Consider the following 17,495-nt stretch of genomic DNA (forward strand, 5'->3'; position numbering starts at 1 on the left):
GGAGTGAGCATGTGGTCTGAATAATGAGAATGAAGATTTGTTTTAATGGGAAATGCTGATATTGTCTATGTGGGGGGGCTGTCATTTGCATATGAGGTGTATGTGTGTCTGCAATGTTAATGTAGCTGTGTTCTCCTGTGCCGCATGAGTGGATGGGGGTCCAGGTCGAGAGTCCATTAAGGGGCCGACTGCATGTATGAATATATTATATGTTCTCATTTTTTCTCATGTTGCCTTTTGTCAAACAGTCGTCTAACCACCTGTCACTCACAGCAGAGAGAGGGGGAAACCTTTGAAATCATTCCTTCACTCATAGTTCTGTTATAATGTCTCCAGGCTTTTATCTCAATGTATGTAAAAATGTATGTGTCAGGTTCTTACTTTTGTGCACTTTTTGTTAGACAAACTGTTTTTCCAGGTTCATTTCAGGTCTTTAATTGATTTCACTCAAAATAGAAAGTAGAACACCATTAAATATCTCATTTACTCTCTTTACTGTCTTTTTCTTTTTCACACACACACACACATTCAGACCATGAGTCTTTGTAAGCTGAGCTGAGATAATAGAGGCATTCAGAGGCTCTGACAGGGGGAAGGGAAGGGGAGTGGGTGAGTCGGCGTTGATGTTGTAAACTGGCTGTAAATTTCAAGGCTGTTCTCCACCCTCCCAGATTCACGTGTGATAATGTTGTTAAGTCTTTCCACACTCTCAAACTCTTCTTACTCATGCTTATGTGCTACAGGTCACCTCACTTTCCTTCATTGTCGTCATACAGGTGCACCAGACGCATTAAACTCGCACTCATTGTTGAAAGAAGAACAAAGTGAAAGCTGATTGTTGAACTTCCAGTAATCTCTAACACTGATTTCAGATGGACAGCAGTGAGGGAAATGGCCTTCCTCTCCACACACAGCAGCCTTATCTTGCAGTTGCCTTGGACGAAGCACAGCTGGATGTTCTTGGGCAGCGGGAAGAAAAAAATGACTTCTCATTTGTGGAGATGGTAAAAGCACAGTGTTGGTGAGTCAACAGTTTTATGTCCTTGCAGTATGTCAGAAATGACCCTCAAACTGTCCTTCTCTCAGATTCTTCAGGAAGTCTCACTCTCTCTGTCTCTCTGCATGTGTGTGTGTGTCCCTCTAGGTGTTCTAGTACAAGGTTGAAAAGCTTCCTGCTGAGCTTTTTTCCTGTCCTGTCATGGCTTCCTCGCTACTCCATCAGAGAAAACATCGTTGGAGACCTGGTGTCTGGAGTCAGTGTCGGGATCATTCAGCTGCCACAGGGTGAGGATGCGGGGGGCAGATGGATCGCCACATTGTACTTGTGACTTGTGACACAATAACTTCCCAAAAAACATTTCTTGAGCTGCTGCATCTACCTGATAACATCTAGATGTTTTAAAATAGAATGTGCTTTAGCAAATCCACAAAGACTGAGTTGTATTTCCTTAAAGGTGCCATATGTAAGAATGTGGCCAAAAACGGTTACTACATTCAAATTCAAAATACAAAGTCTTTTTGGTTTCGTTTTTCTGACGTAACTGGCAACCCATGGTTGCTCGGCAGCTGACACTCTACTGACTGCAATGATTGGTAGACGGCGGTAGGTGGCGCCACATGATTTCAAAACGTAAACATGATTTACAGTCTGCAAAATATTTTTTAATGCAAATATTTTGGCTTTACTGTTGTTGTTAGTGAGTTCAGTTTGTTATATGAACATTATTCCTGAGTCTCTGTAACATATTAGGAGGATTTTATGGCCGTTTGCTTTCAATTTATTACATAATGCACCTTTAAGTAATATACACTCCCCTTCCTCTTTATTAGGTACACCTGTTCAGCTGCTTATCAATGCAAATTCCCAAGTAGCCAATCACATGGCAGCAGCTCCAGGCATCTAGGCATGAAGACATGGTCAAGGCGAGGTGCTGAAGTTCAAACTGAGCATCAGAATAGAGAGGAAAGATGATTTTATTGTTTGTGCCAGGTGGGCTTTAGTATTTCACAACCTGCTGATCTACTAGAATTTTCTCACGCAAACCATCGCTTGGGTTTAGAGGATGGTTTGAAAGAGGGAAAATATCCAGTGAGCGGCAGGATAATGGACATAGTGATTTGAAATGACAGAAAGGCAACAGGGATCTGTACCAATGTATGTAGAAGACGATATTTACACGCACACCACGTCAAACCTTGAGGTAGATGAGCTCTAGCAGCAGAAGACCACGCCAGGTGCTACTCCTGCCACTTTAGTAGCTCTTCCGTGTGTCTCCTTTATCCTTAAATCCTTTAAGATAGAACTCTGCTGAGTGCACGGGCACTTCAGTTTAATGAGGAACAAAATTATGAGATTGTGGAGGAATATTCAGTATAAAAAACACTCTACAGACTCCATTATTCACAGGAGAAGCAACACAGATTGTACCCTAATGTCTCAGCTATTTGTAATCGATGTAAACCCATGATAGGTAAATGTTGCACATTCCTTCTGGCCATGTAGTAAACTCCATTCTCTGGAAATCCATTATTCAGTTTTTTTTTCTGAGGCCTTTGGGAAACGTTTGGTACCCAACCGTCATCTTGGGAGCTACAAGTGTCCTACCTTTTTTCCAATAAGTATGAGGAAAAGGCTTTTTCAATTTGGAATGGTGAAGGCGGAAAAATACCTTGAGAGACTGAGACTGAGATTTTATAACAAGATGTGGAATCCTGTATTGAGCTTTCTTAAGGGGCAGGATTCTCATACTTGGGCTTGTGTGTACTCATTTTTATCAATTTTTGATGTCTGCCTTATTATTTTACGATGGCCATGGACTGGTATTTTGAAAATAAGTTGTGCTATGTTCTGTGTGTTATGTGTTTGTTTTTACTTTTTCCTATGTTTTTCTCCTTCAAAAGGCAATTAACAAAAAAGTGGCCCATGTATGTCGCATGTATAGGAGACATATTATACAAAATCAACTTTTTAATCATTTTAATACTTATATTTGGGACTCTGGAGGTCCTATGAGTAGGCAAAGTGTGAAAAACGATGACTCACTCATGTTTTTGTGGTCCTCCTCAGTCTAAGTACAGAAGATAAAACACGCAATGTTGACCTCCTTACTCATCGTGAAGTCACAATGAGACATTCCTTGTGCTGCCTTTAAAGTTAATTTAGTAAATAAGTTATTAAAATAGTACAAAAGTAATACGTTATTAGTTGAAAAAGTGAGTTTAATAAGGTAAAACATTAAAAACATTTCATTTATTTGCATTAGTTATTATGATGCGCTGCCCTCTACTGGTCAGATCTAATTCTACAGATGAGCACATTCTTCAGTTGAGCACAGACGGTGCTGGATATATGTTGCTGCTGAATTTAATTCTGACACACTTCTGCCTTGGAGACTATTTGTCTGTAAGTAATATGTGTAAACTATGACAAGACACTTGCTGTTTATTAAGAGATGTCATGTTAGCAACTTTTGTATTGTTTTAGTAGACCATGCGCTCTGCTAGCTAGCATACAATAGTGGCTAGCTTTGTTATTTAGCTGTTATAGTCAGCTGTATTTTCTACACAGTACAGTGCTGCTTTGAGCTTTTGTGAACATTTAAATTTACATCATTACGTATGATTGTTCTTTATGTATGATTATTCTTTTTTCTCTGTAATGTTTCAGTTTTACAAAAATATCACAAGCAAATCCAGGGGTGGAAACAACACTTCAGTAAAATACAAGAAAAGACAAGCCTTGTGTGTTTATTGGAGGACTTTTGAATGTTAACTGGCTGTCTAGCTTTGCACCAGAATACGCGCTGCAAGGGCAGTACATTCCTGGAATATATCATCGCAGCGCTTCGCTTTATCCCTAAAAAACGTGAGACTGCAGGCGAGGGCAATAGTATCCAGAAGAGCGGGAATCCGCCAAGTGTTCTATTCTTGGCTGCACAGTGCAGCACAGAGTTCTACACAAACTTCCAGCCTCAGAGGATTTACTTGCCCAGTGGATACATTTTATATATGACGGCAATGTGCCAGTTAGAGTCGGCAAATGAGGGCTTTTCCAAATAGGAACTAGGTTGTAGACTTGTAGAAATAGGGTATAATACAGTATGTCTACTTTAAATGATGCTGTTCAGCCCAACATTCCCTCTTCTCTTCTAGGTATGGCTAATGCCATGGTGGTCGGAGTTCCTGCAGTGTTTGGTCTATACACCTCTCTGTATCCTCTGATCATCTACTTCATCTTCGGCACGTCAAGACACCTCTCCATCGGTATCTATCTCTGAGGGTTTATCTTAACTCTGTGCCTTATTCAGGCTCAAAGAATCAAATAGAGCATACATCTTGGGAAGTTTCACTGCCCATAGCATAATATCAAGTGAGCGTAACACGAGAGCTGTATTGTTTGTCTGTGTGACAGGTACATTTGCTGTCTTGGCCATCATGATTGGGTCTGTTACAGCTAATGTGGAGTTGCTAAGCAACAGTGATGAAGAGAGTCAGGTTGATGTGGAGGCAGCCAAAGTAAACGTAGCTGTACAACTCACGGTCCTCTGTGGCCTGATACAGGTATAAACACACGCACACAAACACACATGGTCACACACCAATATGTACAGTCAGTGCTGCAGCATGAAATACAACATTTCATTTTAATTTCCCTACATGATTTCAGTTTTAAATCCCATTGAAATGCCTTCTGTCAAATGTGGTACAAAGAAATAAAGAGCCACAACATATGTTTAATAGTTATATATATATATATATATATATATATATAATAGAAATGAAATTGTATTATGTTGATGTGCATTAAAGCCATGTTAATGTGTGTGCAGCTCCTACTGTACTTGCTGCGTGGAGGCGGCGTGTGTCGCTGGATTTCTGACCCCGTGATCCGAGGCTACACCACAGCAGCAGGTCTGCATGTGATCATCCTGCAGCTGCCGCTGATGACTGGAATACCTGCACAGAGACACACTGGCTTGCTGGCTTCAGTGTGGGTATGTCATAACACCTGTGGTATAGTACTGCACACACACACACATGCATGCACAAATAATGGCCACACGTATGCCCCCAAGCACACATATAAAAGCCACCCCTTTGAATGTGTGGTTTAGAGAGTATCATCTTTGTTTATCAGATCACCAAACACAGTTAAAACATCAATCAATGAAACCAGCCTGCTGTAGAAAACACCATAACCCCACACACTTTACAACCAGGATTCACTCACCCAGCAGCAAAATAAGAGCAGAACAACAAATCACTTCACTTTCAAGAAAAACAAGCAGATGCTTACACTAATGATGGAATCTCACAAGTATTATCTTCATTTTAATACGGAGATAATTCACCATGAGGTTGTAACTGCAGAGATAGACTTATTTTAAGAGGTTAAGACTTGGTGTTCAGGTTAGACATTGAGTTGTGATGGTTAAGGTTACAGGCTAAGGCAGGGGTCTGCAACCTCTAGAGCCGCACATGGTTCTTCAAAGCCTGAACGAAAATAATGTTTATCTTAGTGGTTTAATATTTCGCTCACTAAAAATGTTTCACATCCCTTGTCTACATCCCAGAACCCGACAGACTTGTGTTTGAAATGTGGAGAGACATTTCCCAGCACTTAAGTGAAGTCATTTGTGCATGAAGAAATACACACAATAAGAGTCCTGTACATCTTTGGATCCACATAATTATGGCAGCAGGTTTTCTTAAGCATGAACTACTGTATATAAAATATATATATACATATATAAAACATTTTTTTATATTTATTTCAAAGGTAAAACCTATAATGTAAGGTCAAATGTAAAACTTTATTCATGGTGTTATGTTCATTTTATGGATCAAAATGGTTTTGCGGCTCCGGGATACATTAATTTGGGTGGAGAATTTACAAAAATCTCTTTTAAAGGGGGCATATTATGCAAAATCAACTTTTTAATCACTTAAATCCTTATCGTTGGGCCTTATCAGTCAGCAAAGTGTGTAAAAAGATGACTCACTCATGTTTTTGTGGTCCTCCGCACTCATTGGGACGTCACAATGAGACATTCCTGGAATTGTTGTCTCGTGGAGCTCCGCTTTGTCCGTAAACACGTGAGAGTGCTGGTGAGGGCAACAGTATCCGGAAAACCGGGAGTCCGCGAAAAGTTCTATTCTTGGCTCCACAGTGCAGCACAGAGTCCTACACAAACTTCCAGCCTCAGAGGATTTATCTGTCCAGTGGATACATGTTATATGTGACAGCAATGTGCCTGCTAGATCCTGCAAATGATCGTTTTTCCAAATACTAACTGCTGTTAGCTCCCAGTAGCCTCTGTGGCTGATGTCATTTCCTGTCCCTTAAGTTTTGTTGTATTTATTTTTTTAAGGTGGATCTAAAGAGATACTACTAAACATAGTGTTCTGAACAGGGCAGTTTTAGCAGGGTGATTGAACTGCTGTGGTGTTTCATCCTTATGGTATTTTGACCAAAGCATGTCACAGACAAGTTCATTAGGACACCAGGGAACTAGGTTAACTTGGAGAAATAAGGTATAAAATGTCCCCTTTAACTCTAAAGGTTGCAGCACCCTGGGCTAGGGAATGCATTATGTCTATGAGTGTCCTCACTGAGAATGCTGTACCAATGTGTGTGATTTTCCAGACTTTGAAGAGTGTTCTGCATGGAGTGACCAGCGTTGTACCAGGAGCTCTATCCGTCTCTGTGGTTTCCATGGCGATACTCATCAGTGGCAAGATGCTGAATGAGTACTTTAAGAAAAAGTTGCCCCTTGCCGTACCCTGGGAACTTATACTGGTGAGGGACACACACACACACACACACACACACACAACATTCAAATGTCACAAGATGCGCCCAGATGGTCTGATGCCACAGTGATGAGCTGATGAGAATGACTCATAATAAATGTGTAAAAAATCTGGTTGTTGTTTTTAAACAGTTATCTTAATAAGGCTCCACAAAACTTTCAGAAGCCGTAATTAATGGCTTTATTACAGGTTATCAAATCAGACCCTGAATTCAAGGGAAATTCCTTTCGACAACCCATCAACAGTGCAGTTATATAAATGTTAGTCATTGACAAAGGTGCCATGTCTCTATCTTTCTAATAAGTTATCTTGTGTGCAGCTGTAGTGAGCCATTAATAGACGATGAATAAAAGTTGGGAAATCACTTGATAAATCATTCATTCACACATCTGTTCGCTGTGCTGACTCTTGTGTGTGTGTGTCACAGGCAGGGTTGTTAAGAAAGAGGAAAAGAGTTTTTCAAATTTACTGTTTGTGTCAAATTATAGTTATTTACTTGCATTCCTGAACAGAAATAAATAACGATAAGTTTTGAAAGATGTGTTCTCATTTTTATGATGGGTGGTGTAATTAATTTCTGAAGCAATTATTATATATATATATAGATATAGATATAGATATATAGATATACACTGATAAATAAAACACAATAGTAGACAGTATCTGAATGGACTGAAAGAAGCAGACTATGGTCAGTTATTCTTTTCCAAAGTGCAGAAATGATGTGCGGCAAATGTCATGTGTATTGTTTTTCTCTCACACAGGTTGTGCTTGGCACCGTCATGTCGGTGCAGATGGATCTGACTGGACAGCACAGAGTCCAGGTGGTAGGACACATACCCAGTGGGTCAGTAGAACTGTGTGGTTCTCCTGTGTGTTTTCCCTTCTTATTTAATGAGCTGCATTTAAATGCCCAGGGTTTTACTGACAGATATTGAATAAACCTCTGATTGTATTGCTTGTTAAAAGTGTGTAAAATCACTGTACAGCAAAAAATAATTATTTTTTTGGAGCCTTAGAATGAGTCCCTATCTTTAGGCAAGGGCCTTGATTTACAGAAAATCTTGTGCTGCCGTAAGCCCTATGTATGAGAAGGAGAGTTGTGTTTACATCCTTTATGGTACAAGAAAGCCTCTATAGAATGCTCACATGCTTGGGAGAAGGAGGGATGAGCTAAGGAGTCCTCTCCCTGCTGCTCTCTGCAGTCTTAAGTGTCACTAACTCTTACGCACTAGACCTTTCAAACTCTTTTCTGACAATATATTGTATAATATGGATATTGTGACTGAATGTTTTACTGCATTACTGTATTAGGAATGTGTTTTAAGTACAACTTGAAGAGAAAGCCGACTTATCTGACCTCTTAATTTTGGTCATTTCAAATCATTCACAGTATATTATCAATGTGTCCTTCCTTTGTTATGTCCTCCTCTCCAGCTTGTCTCCTCCAGTCCTTCCATCTCTGTCTCAGAGCGGGGAGCTCTTTCTTCCAGCTTTATCTGTGGCTCTGGTTAGCTTCTGTTTCCTTTCAGCCATGGGCTCAGTGTTTGCCCAGAAACATGGATACCAAGTGGACCCCAGCCAGGTACTACTGTAGTGTTGTATATCGATTAAATTGAGTGAAATAAACCAATGAAATCATCACAGAGAGTGAGAGACGATGGTATAAACTGGGGCTTGAATTTGAGGGGAAGAATGGGATTTTGAATTTGCGTCATGATTTCTGCTGATGAGAAATGAGCACAGCTCCTCTCAGCAGTGATTTTAAACAGATCATACTTTTTTTTTTCTTGTGAAAGGTTCTTTGACCCAGTTTCCTCCAGACTTCCCTTTTGAACCTTGCTGCTACAACTAGTGTTAGTATTTCAGCTGAAGGACAAAGGTTCGGTTGGATGTAATCAATACAGAACATGCTCCAATCAAACATGCTTTAACTTAAACGAGTCTCACTTACCTCTAGAATGTGATTGCAGTGATTTCAAACAGACTTGTTTCCTTTGCATGTAGTTAATGCAGTAAATTTTACTCCCACAGTTCAAAGACATGCAGCCAGTTCATATTTAAAATGTTAAATTGAGAGACCGGTTGTTTGTTTCTATTATGTCTGCACTGCAATAGACTCAGGACCTGTTCAGCCTCCCAGCGGCTCTGTGTAAACCAGCAGTAGCCGACCGTACCATGTGCTCCTGCGTCACTGCTCACTGTTCAAAATGCTTGTCTGTCATTGCATCAGGACCTGCTGGCTGTGGGTCTGTGTAACGCCATCGGAGGAATGTTTCAGTGCTTCGCCGTCAGCTGCTCCTTCTCTCGCAGCATGGTCCAGGATAGCATCGGTGTCAAGTCTCAAGTATGAGACTCCAGAAGTGAATTTTATACTTCTATTTTTAGCAAGATAAATATACTTTTAATCTAACTAGGTTTATCTGACAGGTATGTTGACTGAGTTATACTGGTGGTATACATGGTAAGGACTTGGCCCTATAGGATCTGCATTTCCCTTATGCCAAACACATTTGCTTTGCACAATGTTTAATATTGTTTTTTTTGGAATTGCTAAGGCCATTGTTCTTCCTTTATTTGCCTGCCCCCTTTTCCTGTACAAATCTGTTTTAATCTCCACAGATGGCAGGTTTGGTATCTGCTCTGGTGATTCTCACCATCCTGTTGAAGATTGGTCCTCTCTTTGAACAGCTGCCAAAGGTAAAAGCGACTCTGAGACCAAATAAACAAATTGCTCAAATCACCAGCATCTCTGCTCTGATATTTCTCCTTACATGTAACCCTAGCAAGTTCCTTTAAAAAACGTTGTAGTTTGTTCCTCGTGGCAGAAAATGTCATATTTCCAAAAAAAAAAAAAAAACATCTGTAAAATAAACAAATTTCAGTTTAACAGAAATTAATATCCACTGGCAAATTTGAGCTGGCTTACAGAATGGCAGGAAATGTCCCTAGGAACTCTTAGGGGTTAAAATTACAAAAATATCGACCAGAAGAAAAATCAGGGGCCAATGGTTTGCAAATTCAATAAATTATTGACCATAAACTACTGCAGGATGATGGAGATGATGTAATGAAAGAGCATATGAGTGAAGATATTGTTTTTTAAAAAAAAATGTCAAGTCATGTTCCAGCTGGATGAGACTCACTGTCACTATGATTCACACAACTCTGCCAGTGTTCAGTGATAAACTGTGTTGATGTGTTCCAGGCAGTGTTGGCAGTGATCATCGTGGTGAACCTGCAGGGGATTCTGGCTCAGTTTAGAGATGTGTGTGTGCTTTGGAAGACTGACAGATTAGACCTGGTGGGGACACACACACACACACACACCAACACACACCAACACACACACAAATGGACAAATGAAGATTTGAAAGGATGAATGTCAGTGAAAAAGTTCACAGCAGTTCTGTTTATTTTCAACATATGTTGGGTGTAACAGATTACACCCAACACCCACCCAGATTAAAATATGTGCCATTGGTTTAGTAAATAAAAAAAAGATTTCAATTGATTTCCATCAGTTCCTCATCTATCCCTAACTTAACCCTAATATAAACCTAATTCTAAAACCGGGTCTTAACCCTGAAAAAGCTCTTAAAAGTTGTGACGACCAGCCAAAAGTTCTCACCTCCTATGATTTATGTGATTTTTTTGGTCCTGACAAATATGTATATTTAAGTGTACACACACACACACTCTTGTACTTGCTGCATACTGAGGACCATATAAATCAACACGATTACAAATATCTACGTCATGAATGACATCTATAAAGAACTACTGGGTGCAGTACCATAAAATGTCTGCAGGTGGAACAGGGTTTTGTACCAAATTGAGGACCTCAATTGCATGACTATTACATGTTCACGGCCTAAGGAAGTGATTTCAATGAAAGCAAAGTGAGAACTGGCCAAAATGTCCTCACTTCGTAAAATGACCTCACTTTGTTGGTTAAAAACCCTCACTGGTCCTCAGTATGCCACAAGTACAAGAACACACACACAGAGAGAGAGAGTCGATAAAGTGCTTAAACATTTGACTTCAATAAAAGTCTCCTAAACTAAATGTACATAACTTTTCTAGTTGTAGTTGTAGATTATTATTATCATTATTATCATTAAGGGTAAACATACTACTACATTCTACTGTATCATTAAGTCTTTTTGTTTTATATATAAAGAGAAATAATTGTAAAGAATGCTGCATATGATGCTACTGACAACACTGGCATTAACCATTGAATTAACCGAAAGGGTTTGTTCTTGTTAATGCGATTACCATCACTGACACAGTCATAATAACAAAGAAGAGTCATTAAAGTTATTGATGGAGATTTTAGAAGTAAGAATTACAAAATGGAACTATAAATTCTGGAACTTAACACATATTTTGTTTGAGTTTTGTCTCATGTTTCTTTCTCTCTCCTGTCTTTCAGCTGGTGTGGGTGGTCTCACTGATGTCCACACTGATTTTTAACCTGGACCTGGGTCTGGCTGTGGCAATCGTCTTCTCTCTGCTCGTGCTCGTCTACAGGACACAACAGTCAGTCTTAAGTCATTTAAATTCATAAAACCACTGTTTTTGAGACGTACACACATCACTCTCATCAAAAAAAAGACTTGAGGCTGTATAATGATGTTAGTGCGGTTTATCTTCACCTTCTTTTGCTTGTGAATGAAGCAGATTCTCATTAGTATTCCCGTATCTCTCCTGTCTTTCATCTTGTCCTCATCTCTCAGCTCCCCCACTGTTGTTTTAGGTCGTATTCCTGGCACAGACTGTTACAGAGACGTGGGACTCTACACAGAGGTAAACCCGGTTTTACTTCACCACAGAGAGATTGAACTTTGCTGCTAGCAAACATGACTCAAAGTACAGCCTTATTTTTTAATTGGGTTATAAAATTGATAGAAAACATAAAATCATAATCCAAACGGCACAGCTTTTGTCTCATGATCAAGTTGAAATCTGGCTGTTTCGTCCATGTTTCGTGTTCATTGGCCTTCTTTTGTCTGCTTTGGAAGAATAAAATGGTGTTGTTTTTTTTTTTAAATTACATTTTAAAACAACAGTAAACATTCAGGGGATGATGTTTTTAAAGTTAGAGTGATAGATACGATATGAGACGTTCACCTAAATGCAACAGTGAGTATGTTTTCGTGATCCTCAACCTCCAATTGATTTACAATCAGTAACTGCATTGTATTATTGTATAACCTTACAGTGTAAAAGGAAACAAACTTATTTCCTAAAAAACTGCTCACATTCATCAACTTTTCACCTCTAAGTTGGAAAGACTGCAGCTTTATCGTCAGCTTGAGTCCATCTGTTAAAGTATTTTAATGCATCACATCAAAACCAAAACAAACCCCATGGCTGAAGCTAATCAGTCGCTTCTATTTTTACTCGCCAACTCGCTATGAACTCCACTGTCTTTTTCTTCTTCGTCCAACCCCCTTCCCCTGTACATTTTCTGTAGCTTGGTCACACAACTTGTTTTTCATAAACGTATTTAAAAAAAATTGCACAGAATCTGCAACTCAATCATGCAGTTGGAATCTGAGATTGCTCAGAATGCTGTAGAAGCAGAGACAGAGAAGGTTTCTGGCACCAAAGTTCACCTGAAGATTCATTGTAAAAAAAGAGGTCTGAAGTCGGAGGTTGAGTGCAGTGTAGCGTACAACAACTGTGTTCAATATCTTGTATCTGTACCTTAAAACAAAGGCAAGAATAGGATACTACACAGACAACATAACATACATCTGTACTAACATGGAAAGAGGAAAAATGGGACATTCAGGGCCTTCTCCACATGAGGGTTGCAGAGTTCTCCCTGGACAGGTCACCAGTCCATCATATAGGACCAAAATACACAGACAAACAACCATTCACTCTCACTTTCACATCTACAGGCAATTTAGTGTGTCCAATTAATCTGCGTTATTTTGGACTTTGAAAGGGAATCAGAGAACCCCCCCCCCCCTCACACTATGCAAACCATGCAGAAAGTGCCTTGTTTGGACCGGGTAACAGAGTTAACTACTGCACTAACCATAAACAGTGATGATGGGAAATGGTCTGCTTATGGTCTGTGGAATTAGCACAATAAGGCAGAAGGCTGGGGTAGCATATGTACATTTAATCAGGGTGAAACATCAGTATTTAGTGCATTATCACAGCAATCCTAATATAGATAGATAGATAGATAGATAGATAGATAGATAGATAGATAGATAGATAGATAGATAGATAGATAGATAGATAGATAGATAGATAGATAGATAGATAGATAGATAGATAGATAGATAGATAGATAGATAGATGTAAGGAGGAGCTTAACACTCACATAGCCAAAACACAGTCAAATAAAATGTGTGGCTGAACCTCACCATCTGTCCCACATCAAAACAGCGATGTGTCATCGAAGGGTTCGAGATTTTAGAATAAATTCAATTTTAAAGAAAAAAAAAAAGACAGAAGGTCTGTTGTTTCAGTGTTATACATTACTTTTTTGGTTTCTAAGAGGAGAAGAAAGGGATCTTTGTTTGGCTGACAATAATTTGTCCCGAAAAGGCTTTTACTGTGGGTCATGATTCGCATAAAGTATTATTAGAGCCATATATTATTGCACAATAACAAGAAAATAAAATCAGACAAGAAGCAACTGTGAATATGAAAAGTCAGGGGCTAAAAATAAAATTCCTTTGAATCTATCTATAAATATGAGGATAGTCTGTCTGATAAGTAATGCAAGAGCTATAAGTAGACATGTGACAGATATTATGTGATGCAACAATACACTACACTATAGTTAAATTCCTGTACTACACACTTAAATAAGGGTTCCAAAAGGGTCCTTCTACAAGGGCTGAGGTTCTACCTGGAACCATTTGCTTCTGAAAAAAAAACAGAAGAAAGGGTTTTTCAAGGGTTGTTGGTAACACTAATGGTTCCAGTAAGAACCATTTTAATGCAGAGAACCCTTTAAAACCCCTTTCCTGAATAAAGGGTTCTTCGTGTAACCCTCTGAAAGGGTTCTCCTATGATGTACAAGCCGAAGAACCTTAAATGGTTCGACTTAGCACGATTATTTCTAAGAGTGTATTTACTGAGTTTGTCTCTGTTTAACAGGCAAAGCAAGTTCCCGGGGTGACCGTTATCTCCTGTTCCAGTCCAGTTTACTTTGCCAACTCTGAACTGGTCTTCCCAGAGATCAGAGAGGTGCCAATACACACACACACACGCTCACACACACACACACGAAGATTTGATGAAAGAATGAATGAAAAACAGAGGTGTGTCTCTTGTAAACAAGTACAAGTTCACAGCAGTTCTGTTTATTTTCAACACATTAGGTGTAACAGATTAAAACATGTGACATTGGTTTAGTAAATAAATAACCCCCCCACCAAGATTTGAATCGATTTTCCATCATTAACTTCAGTCTTTGTTTTCTCCCTCACTACATACAGACGGTGAATCGCTGTCAGAAGGAGAACCCAGCTCAAGTCAGCACTGCTCCCTCCTCCTCCTCCTCCTCCCCAACCCAGACACTAATAACACACACTCACTGCTTGGTTGTTGACCTCAGCTCAGTCAATTTCTTTGACTCGATGGCCATGACAGCTTTTTGCAAGGTGAGGGGAAAAAAAGATGAAATTCAGCTCTACCCAAGTTTTATTTTGATAGTGCGTGTTTAGAGTTCCTGCTGATAATTATATTGTCTTTATCTGGCACCTTTCACACAGACTATGTTTTCTCTTTCATCCATTAACACACACACACAATCCAAGAAATGAAAATAAATAACCTCACTTAAAAAAAGACTGCGGGAAATAAAAGCATTATAAAACATGTGACAGCTGTCGGATAACGACCAAAGCTTTGACATCAGAGCTGTGATTATGACATAGGAAGTCAAAGATATGAGATAATAGGCCGACCCTATCTGTTTTTATGATTTTGATACTGTTCAACACACCATAAGGTCATCTTTCTGAACTCAAGTAACATGTTTAAGGCGACAAAAGGAATTTGTTTATCCCAAGTACACTTTCCTGATAAGTTTAAAGAGTGACAATCTGTTTCCCGTACATCACTATATACGTCAATAAAACACTTCAAGCACATTCATCTATAGAAAGTCAACTATTTCTCCCCTCAGCTCCTGTATCACTTTATTTTCTGCAGTTTTTCTGCAGTGTCCTCTGTGATGATTGGTTGTACTCACACCGGCTTCTTTCTGCTGACCAAAGACATTTTGTAAGAAAACATTGTTGACAATAAATGTCCAGCAATAACCTGTTAGATTGTAAAAGTACGACGATGGTTCACTGTGGTTCACAGACACGTGCAGTGGGCGCACACACTTCATTTAATGGACAGCTGCGTTTCCAGTTTTACTGATAGGACTTTGTCTTATCACTGTGATAAAAGAAGAACTGTGTGTGCATGTGCGTGTGTGCGTGCGCGTGTGCGCGTGTGCGCGCGTGTGTGTGCGTGTGTGCGTGTGTGTGTGTGTGTGTGTGTGTGTGTGTGTGTGTGTGTGTGTGTGTGTGTGTGTGTGTGTGTGTGTGTGTTTCATCAGGTTGTTGGTGACTTGCATGTCCAGGGTGTCTCTGTGTTTGTGGCAGCATGCTCAGGTCAGTTCCCCTCAGTCTTCTCTTGTATACACACACACACATACATTTACTTATTTCTTGAGTTTGGATTATTTTCTCTCTTTAAACCGTTTTCCTTTCTGATCTTTATAAAAACAAATTTTTCCTTTACAACTGAGTTCTTATTTATTAGTAATAATAAACTGTTTAGCAAATTTCATACAAGGATTGAAACTCAGAGTGCTTCACAATAAAAGGAAAATAACATTTAAAAACAAATGCAACAATAAAACAACACCTGTTTTAACTTAAATAAAACAAAAGATGCAAATAAAACACAACACATGGTGGAATAAAATAGGAAAAGGCTAGAGTCAAGAGGTTAATAAGATACATTTGAAGTCTATTTGAGCACTAAATTGTGCAAAAGCTGTCTCCTTTCTCGGCCTATATTGACTGAGTGCAGTCGAGAGTTGTCAAATTAATTTATTATCCAATAAAAAACTTTAATTGTGTATAAATCAATAAGAGTGTGATGTGAACTTTTTCTTGTGTGTCAGCAGACAGAGTTTTATCCCAGCTCCAGGCTCATGGCTGTGTTCCAGACACACTGCCCAGCTCCTGTCTCTTCCCATCGGTACATCATGCTGTCCAGCGCCACCTCAGCAGGCTGCCCAGGCCTCTGGAGGTATGCACTGGCTTTTTTCCAAATTCATTCATTTGTGAACAGGTCTTGTAGAGCACAGACAGGTCATTTTGCACCAGGCCCACAGAAAGACTGAATTAAAAAACGCTTGTCTCATTCACGTGATAGCGTATGTCAAAAATATAGCTTACAAGCTAGCAAAAATTTGCAAAAAAAACAAGAGGAGAGCTTCTTTGGAAAAGGAAAAATGGCCCAGGAGGAGACAGAAGGAGAAAAGCCTTCAACTTCCATAAAAAGAAAGCATTTAATAGACAATATACAGGTTTATCACTGCAGGTGATTCTCATGCACCAAGCCATGTGGTAAACAGGCTAGCAAATGAGGCTAATGCTATGAAGTTACAGGAAACAAGCTCAGGGCTCCCACTAATTCAGCGAGATGGTGAGTTGTTTTTTTACGCACTTTGTTTTTAGTTACACCAAGAAAAAATTGTTTTACATGAAACTGGTTCATGAAAAAAAAAAGAAAGTAAAATGCATTCAAAAAAAATATCTCAAAATGACCCGAAAATGTCCTGGAAGTAAGTGCTTTTGCCCAGTTTTCCAGAATAACTTTCAATATCTGTCAGTTATTTACAATTTATTGTAACATTTGTTTGAGTCTTTGTCTCAAAGTCCAAAAACAGGCCAAAAAAACTATGTACAGACGTTTTTCCAACTCTCGGCTTTGACTTGCAACTTCGCAGCTTTCAGATACCGTTGGAATTGTTCTCTTTTTTATCGCCTGATAATGTTATAGGTGTAATGATGGAACAGTGGAGTGATTTAATGCTTCCACACATCAGCGACAGATTGTCCAATTGTTGGTTGGAATGGCTGTTTCATAATCTTTGAATGTTTTCCTAAACGATCCTTTCATTATCGTTTCAGGAAATCCACGAGACAAGTGATTATTGAGTGGTGAATTACAGCACGACAAAGTCAACAAAAGGACAGAGAAACAGAACACGTCACTGCTGTCAAGCACCTGCCCCACGTTTCTGAATGATAAATGTGGTTGTTCCCAATTAGACATGACATCAAAATGATTGGCCTCTCTGTCGAGACGTTTTTTGAGAAGTGACCAAGGGCAACCAGCTGCCCTTAACACACTTACAGGAGACTTGTGTCAGTCCATCTGCCTCTGGGACACTGGCCCATTCTCCACTGCACCAGTCATCCCACATGAGACTTGAACTCACAATATCAGACTAAGGAGGACAGTGTCTTATCAGATCAGGTTTGTGATTCTCCAAAGCATAATTGAAGAAGATAAGATTGCCGATTAAACAAGAAAAGTCAATTGTTGCGTTCTATCAACAATCAACTTTTGACAGGTTATTAAAAATACTCACGCTATCAAGGTTATCTTTATTACCCCTTTTACAATGCCTC

At 39.3% G+C, this 17,495-nt stretch overlaps 1 protein-coding gene across 1 annotated transcript; it reads left to right on the forward strand.

Moving 5' to 3' along the window:
* Nucleotides 1-872: 872 nt before the first annotated feature.
* Nucleotides 873-17,018, forward strand: slc26a6.1 (solute carrier family 26 member 6, tandem duplicate 1; the record flags this gene model as incomplete). Its single annotated transcript, XM_083895440.1, has 18 exons — nucleotides 873-1,021; nucleotides 1,145-1,284; nucleotides 4,153-4,263; nucleotides 4,412-4,560; nucleotides 4,830-4,994; nucleotides 6,647-6,799; nucleotides 7,578-7,660; nucleotides 8,251-8,398; nucleotides 9,047-9,160; nucleotides 9,436-9,513; nucleotides 10,022-10,117; nucleotides 11,252-11,358; nucleotides 11,556-11,625; nucleotides 13,948-14,037; nucleotides 14,289-14,453; nucleotides 15,404-15,458; nucleotides 15,980-16,104; nucleotides 16,992-17,018. The coding sequence occupies 18 exons, from the start codon at nucleotides 873-875 to the stop codon at nucleotides 17,016-17,018; spliced, it is 2,025 nt and encodes a 674-aa protein (XP_083751566.1).
* Between the last annotated feature and the right edge of the window lie 477 nt (nucleotides 17,019-17,495).

Source organism: Microchirus variegatus (assembly GCF_963457635.1).
Source record: "Microchirus variegatus genome assembly, chromosome: 9".
NCBI classification, from domain to species: Eukaryota; Metazoa; Chordata; class Actinopteri; order Pleuronectiformes; family Soleidae; genus Microchirus; species Microchirus variegatus.